At 48.4% G+C, this 23,251-nt stretch overlaps 1 protein-coding gene across 4 annotated transcripts; it reads left to right on the top strand.

Moving 5' to 3' along the window:
- Nucleotides 1-260: 260 nt before the first annotated feature.
- On the top strand, nt 261-21,492 carry arhgap40 (Rho GTPase activating protein 40). Of its 4 annotated transcripts, none has more exons than XM_029248013.1 (15): nt 261-392; nt 9,984-10,183; nt 11,669-11,889; nt 12,745-12,826; nt 13,168-13,319; nt 13,941-14,106; nt 14,202-14,293; nt 14,407-14,484; nt 15,455-15,614; nt 16,270-16,352; nt 17,380-17,586; nt 18,214-18,357; nt 18,672-18,820; nt 19,020-19,075; nt 19,441-21,492. In XM_029248013.1, the coding sequence occupies exons 2-15, from the start codon at nt 10,003-10,005 to the stop codon at nt 19,545-19,547; spliced, it is 1,878 nt and encodes a 625-aa protein (XP_029103846.1). In that variant the 5' UTR covers nt 261-392; nt 9,984-10,002; the 3' UTR covers nt 19,548-21,492. The 4 variants fall into 4 exon arrangements, with proteins under 4 accessions (XP_029103846.1, XP_029103845.1, XP_029103844.1 ...); XM_029248012.1 differs by lacking the exon at nt 261-392 and adding an exon at nt 4,590-4,732; XM_029248011.1 differs by lacking the exon at nt 261-392 and adding an exon at nt 7,094-7,344 and having other exon boundaries at nt 13,941-14,012; nt 14,141-14,293.
- The last annotated feature ends 1,759 nt before the right edge of the window (nt 21,493-23,251 follow it).

Below are 23,251 nucleotides of genomic sequence, written 5' to 3'. Positions count from 1 at the left end.
TTTGCGTGGATTAGATTTAGACAGATCTACACGCGTTTCCACTGAATACAATCATCATGTGACATTGATTGAATGATTTAAATTGGTTGTTTTGCACTTTATTTATTATTATTATTATTATTATTATTATTATTATTATTATTAGTGGTGGTGCTGCTGCTACTGTCGTTGCCAATCACCCGATTTCACCGCAGAAATGACACCGAGCGCGAGCACATTGTCCCGTTGGCCCGCTGGTGACGTCAGAGCGGAGTCAGGACAACGTGATGGCAGCTCGTGCCCATCTGGCGGCTGAGCGCTTTGTTACTAAAGGCTTCGCGCGGCGGGTAGCTCGCGCCACTGACACTACGGGTCCGCGCGTGCACATCTCGAGGCGAATGCACGTTCCTACAGTAAGTGGTTCTTTCCCGATACAGCCTCGCATCCACGGCTCGTGTGTGCGCGCGCGCGCGCGCGTGTAGTGCAGTGCTTTTGTCGCTGCTTCTTGCTGCTGCCGGCTGCAGCAGCCTGAGTTGCTCGGTGCGTAGAATACTAGTCTAGAATCATGTGCTTCTCTTGTACCACAACATTGCTTGTGAATTTGCATGTTACAGGCGCTTATTTTTAACTGTCAAATTTGATTTCGAACCGTATTCTGACAAGTTAAAAAAAACACTCATTTATGGTTAGTCTGCGAGCAAATGTTGTGCGCTGTGTTTAAAGCGTTGTGCGTTGCTAAGGGCTGCAGACCTGTTGCTATGGCCACCTTTCCTTTGTGGAGGAGGCGCGGGGCGGCGGGGATGCGGCTCTTTTCTGGGCATTCATTGTCATTAGCACGACCTGTTCTGTTCTTCACGACTGTTTCAGTTAGGGGTAAACGCGGTAAACGCGGTAAACACAGTACAGTCATTACTGCCGACCGATTTATACGGAATAAAGTCACCATTCACACACAGCTTTCCATTCGGACAATGCGTGACACTAGAACCTAATCTACACACTAAATATAAATATACTTACACTCTGTTAGGGTTCTGAAATAATTTCAGATATAATGTGTTTAAAAAATAATTTCATTATTAATTTTATGTGCGAGACAATCACTTATTCTGTTAATATATCACTTATAAAAATATATACAAAAGATAAAATTGCTATAATGATAAAAGAACTGCTAAGATTATGATATTTAATGATTTGCCATCTTATAATTCCAAGGTTCCCCTGAAACCGTGCATGAATCATGAATGTTCTTCCGAAATGTCGGTGGTTTAGAGAATTTCATTGTTTTTAAGCTACCAGTATATCTTGGCAGGTTGACTGAGGGAGGGTAGTAAATGTCCTAGGAAATTTGTGTTGTCCATTGTCTCATCTATCCTGCACATATATTCAGGCTATCCTACAATATTCATTTGTGGTAATAAAAGGTGTAAATAAATTCAGTCACTAAAATAGCTGGTTACATCAGTGTCAGTTCTTCCGAACAGAAAAAAAGTTAAATTGTTGAATATTGTTTTTACCACCTGATTTCAGAAAACTATTATTTATTGCTGTAATTTTTACAATTGTCTCCTTCAATTGCCTGGTGACCCCGTAATGCACAAAGAAATGAATCACCTATTCCTTAAAAATACTTTGATATTGCAAATTAGTATCAGTGGTATCCATCTCAAAATTACGTAATAATGTATACGCAAATTTGACAGAGCACATATTCACAGTGTATTATGAAGAACACTGATTCCAAAATTTAAGTGAGAAGAATTCCGGTTGCCATGGTATTTGAATGTATGTAAGAGGTGCCGATCTGTAACGAGTTATAATAATATATCTTACGAATGCTAAACAATGTAGATATTGTCAGTAAACACTGGAGGTGGCTGTAATCAGGAAGAAACCAAGGGGTTAAATACTTCCAAATGGAAGGTGCGGATGCTAGTTTTCATACCAACCTATCGTATTTCATCGGACAAATTTCTTGTTAATTGTCGGCTATTTCCACAATGTTTTCTTTAAATCGAGCATCAAAATGCATTTTCTTCACTTTATGATTTGAAAAAGCAAATTGTCAAAATGATGGAATTAATCATAAAGGGACAAAGGTTCTAGAAACACCTGCATATACAAGGCCCCTCCAGGGGTGAAGTTTGACAGAGCCGCTGTAATCCGTTGCGCAGGTCCTGCAGTGCAGAGAGGAGTTGTGGCAGCTAAACAGTGACAGTGGTTCTCTTTAATCCACACGGCCCATATGGTGGCTGTGATGTTAAGGTGAAGGGCTTTCGCTGGCCAGTAGGCTGCTTGGGCATCATGCCGACCTGTGCCAGGATTATCCAGGTGAGCTGTGGGTCAGGAAAACAGGGGAGCAGGTGTGCACCTGCCTTGTGGATGAAGAGCATTAAAATGTGCAGCTCACGTGCATCAGAGAACGTGTTGCGGGTTGTGTGCCTGTAAAGGGAACCTGCCAGCCTGATAAGACCCCGTTGCTTTGTGTCACTCGTTGGAAATGAAAAAGAGTAATTCCATGAATTCTTAACATGTGCCATCCCAGTTCAGGGATGTAAGCGGTTCTCATCAGAGCGTCTCTCTCCCACATGCATTTCTCTTGCAGTGTGGAGGCTGCGTGTTCGGTGGAGGTGTGTGTCTCTTGCTTTGGTCAGCATGTGCTCTGCAGTTGGTTAGTGGAACGAACCTGCAGGATCATCTGAATACATCTGAGGAAAGCTGTGAAAAGCTCTTGTTGTGTTGCAAAATTGAATCTAATGTCAAACGTTTGAAGATACGTTTGAAGAAAATGTTTGGATCAGGATCATTTTGTCCTGATACATGATGCGTCAACCTCGAGTAAGAGGGCTGCCAGGCTTCTGGATGGCTATGTGACACCAATGTGTTTAAAGGGTCTGCAGAAGGAAAAGCAGAGGAGCAGGTTACCTCTAGCTCTTGTGTGAGCAGGGAAGCTCGCCAGTCAGGAGATGTGCAGAGGGCACAAAGAAGGGCCAGGTGCCTTGTCTTCTCCGCCTGACAAACTTTCACGTGCTGACCTGCAGCCCCAGGTCACACGGTGCAGTGGCATCACGTTCTCTCCTTCTTTGCACCCTCTCCATTCTGCCAAGAGGATTGGGGCGGCCCCAGAAGATGACTGTCCTGATGTCTTCTCCTTAATCTCGGATGATCAGAGCGTGCCTGGACCAATGACCCTGTGGAGATGCTCCACGTCACTGGGGCTGGCTGCCATTTATCTGTTGAGCATAATCCCACCCATGAACTGATAGGTCACTTATGCACCCCGATCTCTTGTGATCAGCTTGGCTAAGACCATTTATCTATACTTGCAAACATCTTCAAAGTATTGGTGGAAATTTGCACAAATTCAAACAGCACGATTGAAAGATTTCCAGATATACTGTATGCTGCAACTTATAAAGATCTCTTTTTTGAGTATTCTGACAAAGGAATTACCTTTTGCCAGTAGATGATTGCGTGGTCTGTGATGAACTGGCATCCACTGCAGGGTCCAGCCTACTTAGCTGGTTCTGGGATGGGCTCGGGATCACCATGACCCTGTGTTGGAGAAACAGTTATCGATGGTGTGAAGTTGCATGGTATTGTGAAAGTTGAACGATATTGTGTTATTCATATGGTCGCACTGCCCAAAAGTACCTTCACAGCATAAATTATACCCTTCATACTGCATGAATATTCGGGTTATAATGTACAGCAAACCAGGCTAAGCTCCTTGCTTAAGGGTACAGCATTTAACACATTTAAAGCCTTTTAAAGATAAACATTGTGAGCCCAGTGTCACCAGTTTCACTGGTCAGCTACCCGGTAAAAAAAAACTCTTCTAATCACATTCCAGGATTTTACCAGTCCTCAGAACTCCGGCTTCAAAGATCCACGTCTACCAAGCTTGCAGTGATACAACTCTGCATACTGAGTAAACGTAATGTAATGTAATCCTCAGTATGGGTTTGGAGTTGATTTTGTTGGAGTTTACACCAATCTGCAGGGTGAAACAAACAGCCCGTAGTGTTATGAAGGATTGCATCATGTGCACAGAAACCTTTGTTCTGTTGAAAGGTTTGTGCCATTGGGCTTCAGACACACTCAGGGAAATGGAGGGAAGTGGAGAACATTCAGAGCAGCGGGAACGAGTGCACAGATGAAGAAGTTCTGTTTGACGGAGGGGGGGAACGGCTGTCGGTGGAGCAGAAGTTTTCATCCGTGGGCAGTAACATGGTAGCTGCGCTAGGTCACGCATGACGATGGTACCAGTAGGAACGGTGACTGTGCATAAGTAGGTGGTGGTGACGGTGCAGGCGTACTGAGTGTGCTCTGTGCCTGGCGACCGGCTGCTTTCGGTGCTGGATGGAAAAGGTGTGGGTGGTGTAACAGCCTATAGCGGAGGCCTGCAGAGAGCTCCAGAACCAGAGGCCAAGTGAGGGAGAGAGGCTGGCGGAGGGACCTGTGCCCCCGCCTGCTGATGGAAGTGATGTCGGCCCCCGCGTGCTGCCCCCGGCCTGCTCCTTTCCTGCGGCAGGATGCGACGCTCTGACGTGCCGGCTGCACTGTCCTTGCTGTAATGTGTTTACGTGCCGAGCGGATTACTGGGAAACAGCTTGCCGAGGGCAGGCAGCTGCTGCTTCCTGCGATTCGCAGCAAGCCGGGGGGAAGAAACCAGGATGCCGTGGGGGAAAAGTCCTTCTCGGGGCCGGTTGCCGTTCGCTGGTAAAGCCGCCGGACACGCGAAGGCCAGGTGAGTTTTGGCCGACGCTTCCAGATGGCGTGTATGCGTCTATGAGTCTCAGGTCGGATTTCGCTCCTCAGCCTCAGCACGACTCGTGAGTTCTTGCGACGTGTTCAGTTGGTGAGTACAGGTGGCTTTATTTATTAAATCTACCTTATATGCTGATTTGGCTCTGGGATACACTGTTAGGCTAGATCACACACTGTACTGGCTTGAATATACTGTACAAACATACAGTAGGATACTGTAATTGGCATGCGTGGCGGGTACGCAGCTCAGCATGGCTTTATTTCCAAAGAATACAGTGAATCTGTGAAAGCTGAAATTTAAATTTCAGTGCTTTTTTCGCGACATTAAAACGGCTCGAACAAGTCTGAGATACTTAACTGTTGAACTTCTGAGAATTTAAGAGGCTTTCGCTGGAATTCCAGATGGAGGATTAAGATAGTGGCCTAGCTGCTCCGCTAGTGATGGTAGAGTACGTTTCTGCTCCTTCAGGTGTTGCTCGAGGTTTGCTGTGGACGGGTAGAAGCACATCGTTATATACTGCACCGCACTGATTTCCGATGCCGTGGTGGATGTCCCCGATATCATTTCGGGGCTGTAACTCCTGATGAGTATTGCTATGTGACTTGGCTTGTTCTGTGCGTGTCTGAATAACCTTGGGCTTGAAACGGGTGGTGGAGAATGCTCTTTGTTGTCCTGGCAGCTGCAGGATGTTTGAATGGCCACTTAGCTGCAGTGTTTATTGTGAAGAAAGAAATCAATAGGATTCACATCCAGTATGTGCCTAGCAAAGGGAACTGCCTTGTTACGTGCGGTTTCAAAAGGAACACTCTCAGCATAAAGTGCGTGACTTGTAAACCAGTTTGCAAACGGCATTCTCAAATAAGCAAAAAGTCTAGAATATCGGATTCGCGCATGTTAATCGAGCAGTTTTTTTTTTTTTTTTTTTTTTTTTTGTCATTGTTGTTTTCTTAAGCCAATTGCAGGTTAAGAGCATGATAAAATCTTAAAAAAAAAAAAATCTACCCATAGTTTGGGACTTTCTGGGTGTCAGATCCAGTTTCCACGTGTCATCCTTTTTCGAAGGGATTTCGTCCGAATGTTAAAGTTATCTGTACCATAAGACGGAGAAGCCTTTCAACAATGTTCTAAGACACACTGCGCTCCTCTTGTTCTTTTACACCTGGGTGGATAAACCCTCTTTAATATTCTGTCAATGTTGTTCATCATACCTTCAAAGCAGCATATGCTGCGAGGACTGTCAGCCTGGTCTTTTATTCTGATCGACTTTCCCCGCGGTAAAAGGAGAGGCAGTGAAAGGCTATTTTTAATGCTTTACACAGAGTATTTAGCTGCAATACTTTGGCTGATATGATGTAACACCTACAGCCTCATGCCTGAATTGGATTTAAAATCTGCGTGTAACTGGTCTCACACCTCATGACTTGTGTAAGAAAATGAACAAGGAAATATGTGTTCTTATGTAATTGATTTTGCTGCAAAAAAAATCATTTTTTTCCTTTTAAAAATACAGGAGACGGGGCTAGAATTTGTCACGGGGGTCAAAAGCAACAGAGGCTGTTCATAACAGGCTTATTTCTTACACGCGTTCGGAAGAGGAACAAAATCATCCGTCATATTTACACGCTTGGTTGTGTGGTCGTACGTTTGCTGTGAAGTCAGATGCTTCTGTGCTGTTAGTGAACAGGTCACCTACTTAACTGCCGAGGTGGATTTACACTTGAAGAGATTTTGTTTCGACACGCCATAGTAATTCGGTTAACTTGAGTTGTCTATTGACGGCCAGAGCGCGCGTGAAGTGAAAGCAGGGGAGTGTGAATAAGACTGACACAAGGCCTCAGTGGAAATGCCGTAAAGCCTGTTACTCCTGTGGAACTGCTCGTATGGATCCTTCTCACCGCTGACGTCAAGTAATGACATCTCAAGCATGAGGATGTTGCATTCCGTGGATGAGCTCTTTCGGCTGCATAAAACTCCACCGACTCATCGCATGCTTACCATTTTGGTCTGTTTTCTTTTCTCCACCTTGGAGGATACAGTGGATTATGAGAAAACATAATACATATAGTATAAATGTAAAAGGTATTTGAAATCAACGCTGTATACAACAGCACAGCTACATTTTTCGTCTTTTTCCACAAGGAAGCTTAGATTGATTCCTCCGACGTATGGTTTGTCAGCCGTCAGCTTGAGACTTCGACCTAAATGTGGGCACACGCTCTGCTGTGGTGTCTTTCTGTATTCTGTTGCTAAGAGATTGTACTCCTTGCTAGCTGAGATTGAGAAACTGGGCGGGGCCTGTCGAAGGGGGCGGGGCCTGAAAAGCACCGTCGAGGTGAGCATTCGGTGTGTCTCGCACAGCCACCAGGTGAGAGAACCTGAGTGGTCGCAGTTTATGGGTTCTGTTCTTGAACTCGTCCTGTTTCGGGATTTAGGAGGGGGACACGACACTGCTTGGACATGATGGGTAGAGACAGGTTCGTGTACACGCTGGCTCCTTCTGGCTTGTACAGCAGGCCCAGGAGACCGAGGAACCAGCCGAGCCGCACTCTGTTCAACCTGCAGTCGAAGTCGGTCACCTGCACCGGCGTCAGGTACGTACGTCCTCCCCGGCACCGGAGCGGACATATCTCTGGACGTCCATGGCTGGCCGTCATACGGCAGCTGCTTCCGCTTCCAGTGGGGCGATTAATCGTCCAGCTGTTTAGAAACGAGTAATATCGTAAGCTGCTTTGTGGAGAAGCGTTGCCTGAGAAACATCATAATAACATCATTAACAAGGTCTCAATTTGCTTCATTTCGAAACTCGGCAAGAATGCGTCGCTTTGTACTAGAGCTTTTTGCCTGACCTCAGGAGCGTTCCTCTTGAGCCGCAGGTTGTGGCAGAATGAGCCTATTTTTAGTTGTCGCAAATAGCTCTCAGCATACCGCATGTCATAAAGAAGGGAGGAAGTATGCGCAGGCAGCTTGGTTGAACGTGCCTGTGGTTTCACGCACGGCGTAGGTCTGAAATCCAAGTGGATCACGAGGACTGAGGATGAGCCTTTCCCTGTGTTGCGCTGCACGTATTGATAGGTTTGATAGATGCGAAGTAGCAGTTATACAGCAGCCAGAAACATTAATATGAAAAATAATATGCAGATAACGAAACTTACCGGTGCAAGTGCAATTCATTCTTTGTTGTTACATTTATTAAAATGCTTTTACGGACGCATAATGCAGTATTTATAGCATGCAGCAGCTTTCCTTTGGAAAAAGTCAAATTTTGAAGCAGAGTTAGGAGTTCATTGGTTTTTCTTTTTGGTGGCAGATTCACAAAGTGCTTTGAAGATACGACAAATGACAAAACACATTACCTCACACACACGTTGTCTGAACTGCTTGTCCCATACGGGGTCGCGGGGAGCCGGAGCCTAACCCGGCAACACAGAACGAAAGGCTGGAGGGGAGGGGACACAGCCAGGACGGGACGCCAGTCCATCGCAAGACCCCCCAAGCGGGACTCGAACCCCAGACCCACCGGAGAGCAGGACCGGGACCAACCCACTGCACCTCTGCGCCCCCCCTCAAACACATTACCTTTCCCGCTTTATGCTTTACCCAAAGACTTCACTTTTTCTGAGTAACTGCAGATTCTAACTGTCTTTATTTGACAGTTTATTTCATTAGATTAGGAACAGCTTGGAAATGCTTTCATCCAAAGTGATGACAGTGTCAAGATAATGACTTAGACAAATAAAGTGTGGTTCATGTGTTCACTGGATGCCTTAAATAATGTAAAAGTTCACTGTTGGGGAACCACAGTGCTGGTGCGGGTGGAGATGGTCGCATCCAGCTCAGTCAATGTGGAGTTTGCATGTTTTACCCCGTGTTTGTGTGGGTTTCCTCCAGGTGCCCCAATTTCCTCCCACAGTCTGAAGTTCTACGTTTCAGGCGAATCGGAGACCCTAAATTATCTTTAATTTGTGTGTGAATATATGAATCCGGGGAGCGCGGTGGCGCAGTGGGTTGGACTGGGTCCTGCTCTCCGGTGGGTCTGGGGTTCGAGTCCCGCTTGGGGTGCCTTGCGACGGACTGGCGTCCCGTCCTGGGTGTGTCCCCTCCCCCTCTGGCCCTACGCCCTGTGTTGCCGGGTAGGCTCCAGTTCCCCGCGACCCCTTATGGAACAAGCAGTTCAGAAAATGTGTGTGTGTATGTATATGAATCTGTGTGACTTCATTGAGATGGACTGGCCCCACATCCAGGATGTACCCTGCTCCACACCCTATGCCCTGTGCTTCCGGGGTAGGCTCCGGACCACTGTGACTCTGCACAGGACGGAAAATGACACACGCACATTATGTCTATGAGCTTGACTGAACACTGGCATTGTGATTGAATCAGTTCTCGCTGTTGGACCTAGAGTCTATGTCTCTAAGTGTTTTCAGTGAGTACATTTACATTTATTTATTTAGCAGACGCTTTTCTCCAAAGCAACTTTCAATGAACTCTATGTAGTGTTATGAGCCCACACAACTTATTCACCAAGGTTACTTACACTGCTAGATACACTACTTACACTGGATCACTCATCCATACATCAGTGGAACACACTCTCTGTTACACTCACACACTATAGGGGAACCGGAACAGCATGTCTGTGGACTGTGGGAGGAAACCAGAGCACCCAAAGACTTCCACTGCTAGATACACTACTTACACTGGGTCACTCATCCACACATCAGTGGAACACACTCTCTCTCGGTCACTCACACACTATGGGTGAACCTGAACAGCATGTCTTTGGAGTGTGGGAGGAAACCAGAGCACCAGGAGGAAACCCACACAGAGTAGAAAATGGACCACTGTGTTCAGCTTGCAGAGTAGATTTTACAGATAGCAAACAAGGAACAATGACCAAAACCAGAGTATGGCATTCAGCTTGATACTTCTGGTGCGTGCAAGACATGTAGTGTATTAGACTGGGATTTGCAGGTAGGTTCAGTGCTGATTGAGGATTAATGGGGCGGTGGGTGAGGGAGACCATACAGCTGCACTACTCAGCGAACAACAGTGGCACCTGCTGGCTATTTTAGGTGCTTTCCGGTGCTTTTTGGCGCTTCTTTCAGAAAAAGGGCAAATGAACACCCAGTGCCTTTTTGCGGCTGCCTTTCTCACTGCCTCTTCCTCCACGGTGCTCACCTCAGAATTTCCTGTCGTTCGTCCTGTGTCCCGTGCACCTGTCCCGCTGAAGGGTTTCCGGCCACACCGAGATGAACGTGGAGCCCTGGGCGAGCTCCGGGGACCAGGCCGCCGCTGATCGCACACCCTCCTCGCAGGAGCGCCCCGACAAGCTGTGCCTGGACTCTTTCTGGAGTGAGGTGGAGAACATCCAGCAGGGGAGAACCGACAGCGATCAGGACAGCGCAAGGCGGGACTCCAAGCAGTCTGAAGGTGAGGAGAGCACAAGAGGAAAGGCTACATGGACGTGCATTGTGTTGGTTTGAACAATGGGCTGGTTTGCTGGGTGTATAAAATACGACACAATACATTTACATTTATTCATTTGGCAGATGCTTTTCTCCAAAATTTTCATCGAAAATACAAAGTGTGCGTTACATTAGCAGGAAGAGACACTTCGATGCAGATGCGTGATTCTAGAACACAGTTAGTTTGTTACTTTCCGCCATATGAACCAATGTTCATCACACGAGTAGCTGCATAAAGGTTTATCCAAATAATCGACAATTTTTAATCACGTTCCTAATTTTTTTTTTTTTTTTAATTAAACATTTACATTACAGGAGTAGCTGTGTGAAACTTTATCCGTTATTCAACAGTTACGATCTCAAAGTTACAGAGCATGAACATTTACACATTACATGAATTTAAGAGTTAATGGGAGAAGTGAGTCTGGAAGAGGTGAGTTTTAAGACCCTTTTTAAATGTGGACAGAGATTCAGCAGTTCTGAGTGACAGGGGGAGGTCGTTCCATCGCATCGGAGCCAGAACCAAAAACCTTTGTGTTTTTGCTTTTGGACCTTTTGTGCGTGGGACCACCAAGCGGGCAGAGGTCGAGGAGCATAGCGGTCTGGTTGGGGGGTAGCGGATGATCAGGTCTTGTCGGTATGTGGGAGCAGTTCCATTTCATCCAATACAATAATAATTATTTGTATATTGCGCTTATGCTGAAGACAGACACAGACCACATTTACAGCTTACAGATCAAAGAAACGATAAACCAATGCATACAGCATATATTTGCAAGAGACTTATATATGTATGTAAGGAGAACAATGAAGATAAAGACAAATGCAAAAAGATAAAAAAATGGATACATACATCAGTAAACACTGGAAATACAGTTTTCACCCATTAAGTGGCGGTTAAGTGTTGCTGAAGTTGCCTTATTAAGAGTAACCCTGAACTAAATTACTCCGTTAATAAGTACTTTGTACAGATGCCCCACTTGGTTTGGGTTCGAGACTTAAGTTTGATCTGTTTGGATTCCAAGTGCAAGGTCATTCATGCACAGCGACCTCACAGTTGTTCATTTTAAACATTTCTGTTGAGTTCAAGTGGCTTACTGTGCCCCACACACACACACACATTTTCTGAACCGCATGTCTCATACGGGGTCGCGGGGAACCGGAGCCTACCCGGTAACACAGGGCGTAAGGCCAGAGGGGGAGGGGACACACCCAGGACAGGACACCACTCCATTGCAAGACACCCCAAGCAGGACTCGAACCCTAGACCCACCGGAGAGCAGGACCCGGTCCAACCCACTGCGCCACCGCGCCCCCGCGCCCCCCTGCTGTGCCCCTGACTCTGGAAATGCGAACAGCAGGGCCTCGGGTACTTACTCTTTAAGTGCAGAGACCACAAAGACGGGGGAACGAGGAGACCCCCCCGCTGAGGGTGCGCCCTGTCTTTCAGAGGGAGAGCAAGAGGAGCAGTGGCTGCAGGATGCGGGCCTCTCCACCCTGATCAGGGAAGGCGGTGAGGACGTGGACAAGGTGGTCCTGCTCTCCACGCTAACACGCACGCAGGCCGCGGCCGTTCAGCGGCGCCTCGATTCCTACACCTGCTCTCTGCGCAAGAGGAACAAGCCCGCTCCACGTGACGTCCGGGACATCTTTGCTTCCCCCGTGGCTCAGGTGAGGCCGTTGGCGGCGGCGGCGGCGGCGGCGGCGCCTCTCGTTCCGTCTTCGATTAGACCCCGTCGGGGTGGTGCCATCCACGGTCTGGGGTGCCGCTGGCCAGACGAACACTTAATTCCTCACGATAACTCTGTACAGATGCCCTTAGAGGAATTTTGGTTTCGTGACTGGAGAAGGGGTTTTTAACAATGAAAAATTTCAATGGATTTTTAAAAATGACTGCAGAAATTCCAGTGCAAAAACACAGCTCAAATACCTTAACAACGCTCAGTCTGGATGCTGCTGGTTCAGATCTGAGAACATTCCCTCACTCGCCGGAGCGAAATCATCCAGCTGTTCGGACGGATAAAAGCAGCAGCCGAGAAACAGATATTGTTTTGCTGAACAAAGTAAAGTGTCCAAACTGGTTTTTGTTGCAGAGTAAAACCCTTAGTGGGGGATCTGACCATAGCAGTGTGATGATAGACAAACAAAAGGCCCTTTAGCGCAGTAACCCGGGTTTGGGGCAGAGAGGTGTCAGACACAATACAGCATGTTCCTGATATCATCTCACCCAGTGGCGCCGTCACGGGCCCCTCGGTCATCTTGCTGTCGCCGAGAGTAGACGTGCGAGCTCAGAGTGAAGCGTTCACTCAAAGGTCACCTATTATCACAGGTGCCTCTGCAGCTTTCAGATGGAAATTGTAAGATTACGTTCCGGTAACGGTATCAGGGATTCGGCGGAGGAGAAAACATTTTGTTTTTCATATTTTGCTCTTGACAAAACACAAAAATATCCGATGCGAGATATGGAAATAGGTGCTCCCCCGGGGCAGCCGTCCGCGTTGCTCAGCGTTCGTGTTTGTTCCCTAGACGGCTCTGCCCGAGTCTCGGATCAGCGAGGAGCAAGCCCAGCAGGACGGCATGGAGGGTACGGGGAAGACCCCGCTGGCAGGTGAGCGCTCCACTCACATCTTCACGCTCGGTCCTGTCTGTCGGACACCGATTGTGTAGCCGGTCGCCGACGCCTGCGGCTATCGGCCATCGACCCGAAATCGCACTCCGGTCTAACCGCGTTTCTGTCTCGGCCGTTGTGCATCACCCAATTCGGTGATAAGTTGTAAAGCTCGTCCGGATCTCCCTGAAAACTTTGCCACGTTGCTTTATTCATTAGTTCGCACTTGCACTTCACACTGGTCCCCTGGTGGGATTTGGGTCTCTGACCTACACTGTGTCTTTGCTTTGCCTGCTCTTCTCATCACGCGTGTAAGACAGATGTTTTTCTTTCCCGGTCAGCCATCAGCGTGGACCCTCAGCAGACGGGGACCCCGAGAGAGGAGATCTTCAACACAGATGTGGCCTATTGCGAGCAGGCCGCCATCCTTCTCAAGCAGGCCAGGCTGCCGCAGAACGGCAGCTGCCGTAGGAGGGACGACGGCACTCTGCCTGTAAGCTTCCGCTGTCTCCTCCACCGCTTGTCTTTACATGGTTCTTAACCAGCCGGATGAGGACTTGAGAAGAGTTGGTCTGGGTTTACGAGTGGGCACACCATCTCCACTGAACAGGATTTCTAATGAACACGCCAACATGTAGACAGCAGGTTTATGCCTCAGTGAAGAGATTACAGTCAAAAATCCAATGGCAAAAACAGTTCTTGATGCAAGGCATGTTCAGGAGTAATTATTGATTATGAATACACACACACACACACACACACACACATACACACTGACTGAAGCCATTTGTCCTGAGCGGCGGTCGCAGCGAGCCGGAGCCTAACCCGGCAACACAGGGCGCAAGGCTGGAGGGGAGGGGACACACCCAGGACGGGACGCCAATCTATTGCAAGGCACCCCAAGCGGGACTCGAACCCCAGACCCACCAGAGAGCAGGCACAGGCCAAGCCTGCTGCACCACATCTGTATAAGTGTTTAAGCAACTCACCCTTTCAAATGTAGTGACTGAGGATCGGTCCATTTTGAAACCCAGCGTAACCACAGCGATACAGACACTTGCAATAGGCCTGCCTGTGACCCGGCGCCATCTCTCTGCCCTCTCTGTCCACGCAGAAGGTGATCAGCCCGCAGTGTCGCCTCGGTGTCACTCGTATCCAGGACCTGTCACAGCAGGACATGAAGAAGGTGCGTCAGCTGGCGCTCATCGACATGACCGCCCTGTGCGACCTGCTCGAGCTAGAGGTCAAAAGGCACAAGACCTGCAAGAGAAAGATCCCAGGTGAATGCCCTTCCTCTCCCCTCTCAAATCACAGAGTGTGTGTGCGCTGGGTGACTGCTCACCAGATGTCTTCCTGGGTTGGTCTCCTGTCACAGAGAGTTGTCTTTTCGGGGTTCCTCTGGCCTTGCTTGTGGAAAATGACCAGAAGATCAAGGCTAGCACCACAATACCCCTCTTCCTACAAGCGGTGAGCATGTTTACCGTGATGAAAAGAGAAAACCATTCTGATAAACCATACATATGGTGAACGAACTCATGGGACCTCCATGCGGACTCACTCCTGAACTGGCTCTGTCGCAGCTGCTGTCCTTCCTGGAGAAGAAGGGTGTGGATTCTGAAGGGATCCTGCGAGTCCCAGGATCTCAGATCAGAATCAAGGTCAGTGGCGACGACAAAGTTTGAGCGTGAACACGTGACGCTCATTTCCACATGTGCAGATGGTGAAAGTGAATCACCTTCGTACCAGTTCACATCAATTAGATTCACACACACACAGAAACTGCCTGTTCCAAGTGGGGTCGCAAGGAGCCAGAGCCCAACCTGACAGCACAGGGTGTAAGGCTGGAGGGGGAGGGGACACATCCAGGAGAGGACATCACTCTGTCACAGGGCACCCCAAGCAGAAGTCGAACCCCAGACCCACCAGAGCGCAGGACCCGGTCAAACCCGCTGCACCACCTCACCCCCTACCAGTTAGATTCTCACACACACACACTTTCTGAACTGCTTGTCCCATACGGGGTCGCAGGGAACCGGAGCCTACCCGGCAACTCAAGGCGTAAGGCCAGAAGGGGAGGGGACACGCCCAGGATAGGACACCAGTCCGCTGCAAGGCACCCCAAGCGGGACTCGAACCCCAGACCCACTGGAGAGCAGGACCCGGTCCAACCCACTGCGCCCCCCCCAGTTAGATTCAGTTCAGTTTATTTTTATAGAGCACTCTTCTCACGCAGTGCCACAGAGTGCTTGAACACAGGCATAAGGCAAAGAAACAAGTATGCACAGACAGCTGGGTGAGTGGGGCATAGTTTCACTGCTTTACCAGTGTAAATGGTTATTTTAAGCACGCACTAAGCTAACCTCTTGAGTTCATCGTAAAGGCATCGCAGCCAACAAGCACAGAGAACATGCTGGACATGAGCAAGCTGATCTTACTGTGATCAGCCTCATAAAAATCACTAGTACCATCAGATACCCTCAGAGGCATGAGCTCCACACGATTCACTTTTTACCACGGTGCAAACACACCTTGTGACCACCGGGCGGCAGCACTCCGGTGGACGTGCGTCCACGGTACAGGACTGCAGGACCTTCCCTAATGCCCGCAATGCTGTGCTCTGTGGCCCAGCTGCTGCAGCAGAAGCTGGAGACCACCTTCTACACGGGAGGTTTCAGCTGGGATGAGGTCAGCCCCAACGACGCGGCCGCCCTGCTGAAGAAGTTCATCCGCGAGCTGCCCTCTCCGCTCTTGACAGCGGAGCACCTCAACACGTTCAGCGCAGTGCGCGGTGGGTGTGCTGGACGGGGCGCTGTGTGTGTGTGTGTGTGTGTGTGTGTGTGTGTGTGTTGCACAGACCCTGCCTTTCGCTTTTTTGGTACACACACAGACAGTTGAGTGAGTGGGGCATAGTTTCACACTGGGAATGGGTGTGTTCTCCTTCCCTTTGTCTTGATCGTTCTGCTTACATTAGATCGCTCAGGACCTTTGACTGGGGAAATTAGATGGAGGAAATAATAATTTCACTCTGAATAACTGGAATAAGAATAATTAATACCCTGAATAATTACATTTATTATGCAGTAGTTGAATGAGAAAAAGAATGATTACTTTAATACATAAATATAAGAAATGTTGTTGAGATCACTCTTTAAAAGAAAAGGCATTTGTTGTTGTTGTTGTTGTCGTTTTAACGGATGGGGGCATAGCTCCGTGGCACAGCGAGCGGCTGGGGATGAGACGCCCCCAGCCCAGCGCGAATCACTGAACAGGCCGTTACGGAAGCAGCTCGGAATTTTAAACTCGGGAGACTTCCGCAGATTGTCTGCGTTTCTCAGTCACGCCTTTTCCAGGTCAACGATCACAGATGACAGCTGCGCTTCCTCAACAGGAGGAACGGAAACGAAGGTGCGTGTTTTCAGCTGCTCGCGTTTCTCTTGCTCCAGATGTTCCTGAGCTGAAACAGAAGCTCCATATGCTGAACCTGCTCATCTTGCTGTTGCCGGAGCCCAACAGGAACACGTTGAAGGTTTGTGGAAAGGCTGGAGGCTCCGAGATCATTGCTCCTGAACCTGGAGACTAAGACGGGCTGCTTTAGCGCTGCTGTGTTTTACTGCCCCAACACACTCTTAGAATGATTGTTGGAGATGGACACACAAATGGGGACGATGCCACTGCATATTTCTACATCTCTTTCAGCGGCCAAACCCACCATGTTTATGTAACAGGATCGCACTTAACGGAGATGAGTCAGTCAAGGTGACAGAGCCCTTCAGAGAGAGCAGTTAGGGCCACTCTTGGTATCATATACTACAGTTACCCTGATCTTTAGGCTTTTTACCTTTCCCTTTCCCTATGGTGACCAGGGTCTAATAGCAGCCTCACATGAGATGAATCCAAGGTTGTGGTTTTGAATCCCATCTCCTGCTGTAATACCCTTGAGCAAGGTACTTACCCTAAATTGCTCCAGTAAAAGTACCCCGCTGTATAAATGGGTAAATCACTGTAAGTAACTCCAGGACGGCTGGACCCAAGTGCAGGATCGTTCGTCTGGAATCAAGGGATCAGGCGAGTACTCGTTGTCGGGGACAGGCGAAGGGTCGGTCACTCGGTGGTCAGAGCGAAGATCCATGGATGTGGTCAGGGGACGAAGCGAAGGGTGGAAAACTGGAGAACGGACACAAGGGGTGTGGGAGAGCAGGCCGTGGCGCAGGAGGACGTTTGTCTCAAATGAGATTCCACGAGCGTACGGAAGTTGAGGAGGGTCTTTTAAAGGTGAGTGGTCAGTCAGGTGCTAGATTAGAGAAAAGCATCCGCTAAATGAATAAATGTAAATTAAATTCAAATGTAAATTAAAAGTCAAATCCTTTGTTTTTTAGTGCGAAAAGCAGACATCTAAATAATCACTATTTAGTAATGACAGTACTCAGTAATGACAGTGTGACTAACCTCCCTCTTTCATGTTGCGTTGTTTTATCGGGGAAAAAAGCATTTCTCCTGCCCAAGACGATTACCAAGCTGCAAACCTGTGTCAAGCTGTCTGTCTTCTTCTTCAGGCACTCTTGGAGTTCCTCAGCAAGGTGGTGTCCCGCGAGAGGCGCAACCGGATGAACCTGTGGGCGGTCTCCACCATCATGGCTCCGAACCTGTTCCTGCACAAAGCGGTTCCCAGCCGCCTGACGGAGGGTGTGGAGAAGGGTCAGGCAGAGAGAGCGGCTGACGTTATGCGGCTCTTGATCCGCTACCAGGACCTCCTCTGGAGGGTGAGTGTGTGGATCCCATTCCAAACATTGACTCCAATGCTGCGTGGCAAATTGCATGGACTATATATGTTATTCTGTGTGGAGTTTGCTTTGCATGCTCTCCCCGTGTTCACGTGAGTTTCCTCTGTGTGCTCTGGTTTCCTCCCACAGTCCATTGATTCAGGTGGACTGATGATTCTAAATTGCATGTAGTGGGTCTATGTGTGAATGTGTGTGTGTGTGTGTGTGTGTGTGTGTGTGGGGCTGCCTTGGGAAAAACTGCCTTCCCATCAAGGGTGTACCCTGCTTAGCCTTGTATCCTGTGCTTCCGAGATAGGCTCCAGACCACCGCAACCATGAAACAAGCACTTTACAAGAGTGAGTGAGTGAGTGAGTGAGTGAGTTATGTTGTCGAAACCAAGTATTGTTATTTCTCTGTGCTCATATACTGAATTTAAGGCCAACAATATAAATTCAAAACCTAACGTTTCATGCAACATAATGCCAAGCGATGCCTTTGTCAATAAGCACGAGACGCTCAGTAGAAAAAAACGTCATAAAACTGAGAAACATAATGAAGTTAAGCAATAAACATAATTAAAAGTCTTCCCTGTTCAGCCGCAAGTGTAACGGCTCCTTTCCGCACAGATCCCCAACTTCCTGATGAGTCAGGTCCGCAAGCTGAACGAGAACAGCAGCCGCAGGTACCAGTTCTACGACAAGCGCATCAAGAACCTCCTGAGGAAGATACACACCGACAGCCGCGACAAGCCGGACAAGAACTCCTCCGAGGTGAGAACGTCTGGGTACCGCGCAGGCCGGGGCGTCCCGTCTTTGCCGTGGCCTTACACCCCGCCGGTGTCGGTGTAGTACTCGGCCTGACTTCGAACCTTCTCGATGAAAAGTCGCGCGTACGATGTTGTCAGGCTCTCCTCCACACCGCGGCGGATGCGCACGTGCCTCTCGTCGAGGAACCTTTCGCAGGGGAACGGTTGCCCGTCATCTCAGGCGGTTGACCATCAAGGATGAGGCCGTGCCGAGGCATATACGCGCCATCGGAACCGGTCTTGCCCTGCTTATCCGAACACCTTGTGCGTTCCCTCCAGCCCTGCCGCACCGTCAAGATACAAGTGGGAGACATCCTGAGCGGCTCCATGGAGGTCCATCTGAACGTCAACTGCCGCGCGTCGGACCTGCTGGCCCAGTTCCATCAGGACCTGTGCCGCTCTGACAACAGCAAGGGGCAGCTCAGGAGGTCTGTTCAAAAAGCATTCTACAAAAGCACCGCGATATTAAGCGCTATTTAACCGCTTGCAAAATGACCATCTGCAAATGCTGCACGTAAATTCAGGGTACAGTCGAGCAAAACAACAGCTCGATTCCTGAGCAGTCGTAACGTCTTTTTGAAAGCGGCACAGCATCAAACCACCACTGTTATGTCATCTTTTCCATAGAAACGGCTCTTCTTCCTACCCAGAGTGTGCTATATATGAAGTAGGGGGAAACATCGGTAAGTGTACTAGGATTTTTTCAGTATTCGCTCACATCCGTATTTAGCCGTCCTATCGACACACATCTGAGAGGAAAGCGCAGAAAGTGCACGACACCAACGGAAGAAGAGATTTGGACGCAGACGCGATTCCTGAGTACAGTCCATTCGTCGCACCCCAACACACGAAACGGCGCAGCGCGTTACACGAGTTGCTGCATTAAGGCTTTTCCATTATTAAACACGACAAACACGCAGACACCTGCGAGATCACGTTGTATTCACAATCTCAACCGCACAACCGCACCGGGCTTTTCCCGCGTTCGTGCTCTGCGAAATGTCGAGAGGAGTACCTCACCTGCGCACCTGGCTGCCGTTCCGTACAGGTGAGCACTGCTTGGACCCTGACGCGCACCTCCTGGACCTGTACAACAGCAACCCTGGCGGGGAGTGGGTGATCCGGCTCAAGCCGGCCGCCAGCAGGGGGCTCTGAGCGCTCGTTCGAAGGCTCTGCTGTCAGAATCGCACCCCCCGTCCCAGCGTCTGTGTGACGCGCTCGTGCGTTTGCTCACGGGGACTCCTGCCAGTCCGTCGACGCGACTGCACTCGGCGCCCGATGGGGAGCGCAGACCGGGGCCGTTCGGCCCGTCGGCTACGCTTCCGGGCAATGGTGCCGATGCAGTGGAACCCATCTGGAGGACTGGACGCCTCTGGCTATGGCGGCAGTACCCCCCCCACCCCACACACACCCCACCCACTCACCCACCGCCACCCTGCTGCACGGACACTTCACCTCAAGGGGAAGGGAGTGGGGGGGGGGACGTGGACAAATGGTGTTTATTTTTGTCTCTCTCTCCCAAATGGACCCGAGGTATGTGTTTTGCGTTCGCTCCGAGAAGATACCCCGCAGTGCGGCCCTGCGTCGGCGCGCAGGGTCGCCAAAGAGTCCCTCCACGCAGACTGTGGTGTCAGTGCCAGGATTTGTCTTTCTCATAAGGGATGTTTTGGTAAAAGATGCACCTCCCAAGGGATTTATTAGGATAGCAACTGAGACAGTGAAGCTGGACTTCTCTTTCGTTTTTTGGTGAAATGTTGCCTCGTGCAATGCGTTATTTATAAGTGGATCCTTATAGTCATGAATGTTTTTGTGCTGTTAACTAAGTAGGAATTCATGGACTGTGTGTGTGTGTGTGTGTGTGTGTGTGTCTGAGACCAGACGCTTGTGTGTAAGAAAATCGTATCGCTCTTACTTTGTGGAACATTTAAATTCTTTGTTTTTCCTTGCTTTCTTGTTTTCAGACGTGGGCGTATGTCCCTTTTTGTACGCAGTTAGTACATTAACACACTGGAGTAATAGTATATGAAAAACGCTTGATCTGGAATGTGAATAGTGTTTTCGTAAGACGCAAGCTCGTGCACTCAGACGAACTGAATTTTAAACGGCGATTCCTCAGTGCGACGTCTCACATTATCGCAGTATGATGTATTATAGGCATTTCGTGGGATACACGACACAGACTGTACTGTAATAACACGGCGCATCCATCAGAGAATATAATTAATTTGCTGTCACCAGATGTAAGGAACCAGAATCGAGACGTAATAAATGAATTACGTTCCGAGTGACGAATTGTATCTGTTGCTCGATAAAGGCGACGGTCATAGCTGGGTGTTACGGATTCTTCAGCCAGCGTGATGCAAGGGAGGGAAGCTCGGAAAGATGGCGGACCGCAGTCCATCGCTGAGGACAAAAAAAGGAAAAAAAAAAAAAAAAAACCCCGTTTGGCTGTCACAGGATCCCAGGCACAGTTCAGTGCCCAGGCACAAAGCGCTGAGAAAATGGCCTTCTGCTCACGTTAATAATCTAGACTAAAGTAGGTCACCTTTAAAGCATCCCCCCAGAGCGAGAGGCTTCGCGCCGCACCCCGGACCCTCTCCCGCGAACGGGCTTACGCATTAATTAGCCGCCAGACGACGGGATGATTCCGGAGCGGCGAGACGCGGCCGAGTTTTGGTTCGAGGGCCGCCGCGACGAGTTGACGCCTGCGCCGAGGGCTTCCCTAGCGAAGTCAGCATGGCCCTCTTCTGTCAGCAGCAACATTAAATAAACGCTTCTTCATGGATGCGTGTAGGTCGGTATTGGAACCTGGCTTACAGCTTTGAATAAAGCATAATATTCGTCGGTATAATTAATGGTGTAACGAATGATCTCTATAGGTAATCCGTAATTGTGGTTGTCTTTATAGGACTAAATTTCGCTTATATGCTGAGGCTGCATTTAGTTAGAGAATTTTCACAGATTGAAACGTTGTACATAAGACTGGAAATGTCCAAGTGAGAGGAAAGGGCTCCTTGCAGACCCACCGGCACTTTTCCCTTAGGAGGTGGAAAGCCGCAGGTCCGAGTGACAGCTGCTGTCATGCTGGCTTTACGGAAGTTTGGGACGGCATGAATTCCACTGGAAATATGTTTGTACTGTTGACAAATTTAAATATTTTCTACTTTTTGTGAAAGGTTGAAAGGTAAAATATCTGTGTTGTTTTTGTAAGAAAGAAAAAAAAAAAAAAAAAAAAAAGGTGTTTCATTTTTTCAAACCAATAAATGAAAAACCCAAATGCTTGTGTGCTCTTTTCTTGAGAAGAGACAATAACGTGCACCCTGCTACACCACGCAATGATGAGCGGTCCAGTGCTGGTGCTTTTCAGCGCAATTCCTATGCAGCATTATTGTTTTACGCTGCAAAATAGAGGAATATCAAAACAAGGGTGTGAAGCGATGATGACAGAAGTCTTATTGTAGTCTAATTGCGTAGTTGTTCATCGTATAAAAACTGACAGATGACAGTTATATGAACACTGCTTTAACAAAGACGGCTACATCTATGCCGACTTTGGAACTTAAATAAGGTTACAACAGGACTTCCAGAAACCAAAAACTCGTCACGGGTCTGGTCATTCCCATCAGCATGGACTTTCCTGTTCCCACCCTGTCACAGCCATTTCCTTCCAGGGGAATATAGCTGTCCCACGAACGTAGAACTCAATTATGCAGCACTAAGAGAAATAACACATTCGAACGGGCAATTTCAGCATCCGCTAGAAAATAACCCGGTGTTTTCAAAGAATACATTTCGTTCCTGTTCACAAATTTTAGCTCAGGTAAACCTGACCAGCAGAAAGGCTATTGTTTAGATCAGTGTTTATTAAATGAAAAAGTACCAATCTCGATAACTGCTGACAATTAAGTAATGCCAAATCCAGAGAATCTAAGAGCAATTATGGTACATAGTGAACAACTGAGTAAACTGAAAAGTAATAGAACACTGTGCAATGGAGCATGATGTGGGATATGTATTTTCTTTGACACTTTTAGTTACTGGTACAGCATTTAAATTAAATATATATATATATATAATGGGGGGGGGGCGCATTGGGTTGGCCAGGTCCTGCTCTCTGGCACGTCTGGGGTTCGAGCCCTGCTTGGGGTGCCCTGCGATGGACTGGCGTCCCGTCCTGGGTGTGTCCCCTTCCCCTCCAGCCCTGTGCCCTGCGTTGCTGGGTTAGGCTCTGGTTCGCCGCGACTCCGTATGGGACAAGCGGTTTCAGACGGTGTGTGTGTGTACATGAGAATATATGCATTCTATAACTATATACAGTATAGTTGGATCTTTTTACATGTTAACTTTTTTTATTTTGTTGCAGGTGGTCAAAAACATAGAAAGACAAACTGTGGATTGAACAGATAATCTTAAAATTGGCCTATTTGTACCTGATTTTAATTAAAGATCCAGGAGGCCTTACAAGGTTGACTGATAGGGATATCTGATCTCCTGCAGACACCGAGGAGGAGATGAATCAATAGCAGTCCTAAGGAAGGTCAACAATGGGATTGACCGTTGGTCCGCAAGATGAACATTCCCTTCCCAGCAAGTAGCAACAGAATTGTAGTGAGTGGTCTGCCCAAAGCACACTAGCATGAATCATAACTGTCCATCCCTGATGATAGTTCACCATGTGCTGCCAACAGTGCTTAGAGGTCATCGAATCATGCCTATCACATGCTTATTTATATGCAATGGGGTGTCCAATGGGATGTCCACAAGTGACACTGAATGAAAGATAAAGCACCGAGTGAAGACTTAACCAAGAGAGACACTCTTGTGTGTGTTGATGTGAAAGAGGCAGCGATAGAGACAAG

This window comes from Scleropages formosus, chromosome 22, assembly GCF_900964775.1.
Source record: "Scleropages formosus chromosome 22, fSclFor1.1, whole genome shotgun sequence".
Taxonomy (NCBI): Eukaryota; Metazoa; Chordata; class Actinopteri; order Osteoglossiformes; family Osteoglossidae; genus Scleropages; species Scleropages formosus.
The sequence above is the reverse complement of the archived record's forward strand: the minus strand, read 5'-3'. Positions and strand labels throughout refer to the sequence as shown.

Bases quoted from the DNA above. Each gene is read 5' to 3' on its own strand.
- arhgap40 (XM_029248010.1), top strand. From the start codon at position 7,211: ATGATGGGTAGAGACAGGTTCGTGTACACGCTGGCTCCTTCTGGCTTG. The intron at 11,890-12,744 runs GTGAGGCCGTTG...TTTGTTCCCTAG, and splicing joins TTGCTTCCCCCGTGGCTCAG to ACGGCTCTGCCCGAGTCTCG. The intron at 19,076-19,440 runs GTAAGTGTACTA...CGTTCCGTACAG, and splicing joins TGAAGTAGGGGGAAACATCG to GTGAGCACTGCTTGGACCCT.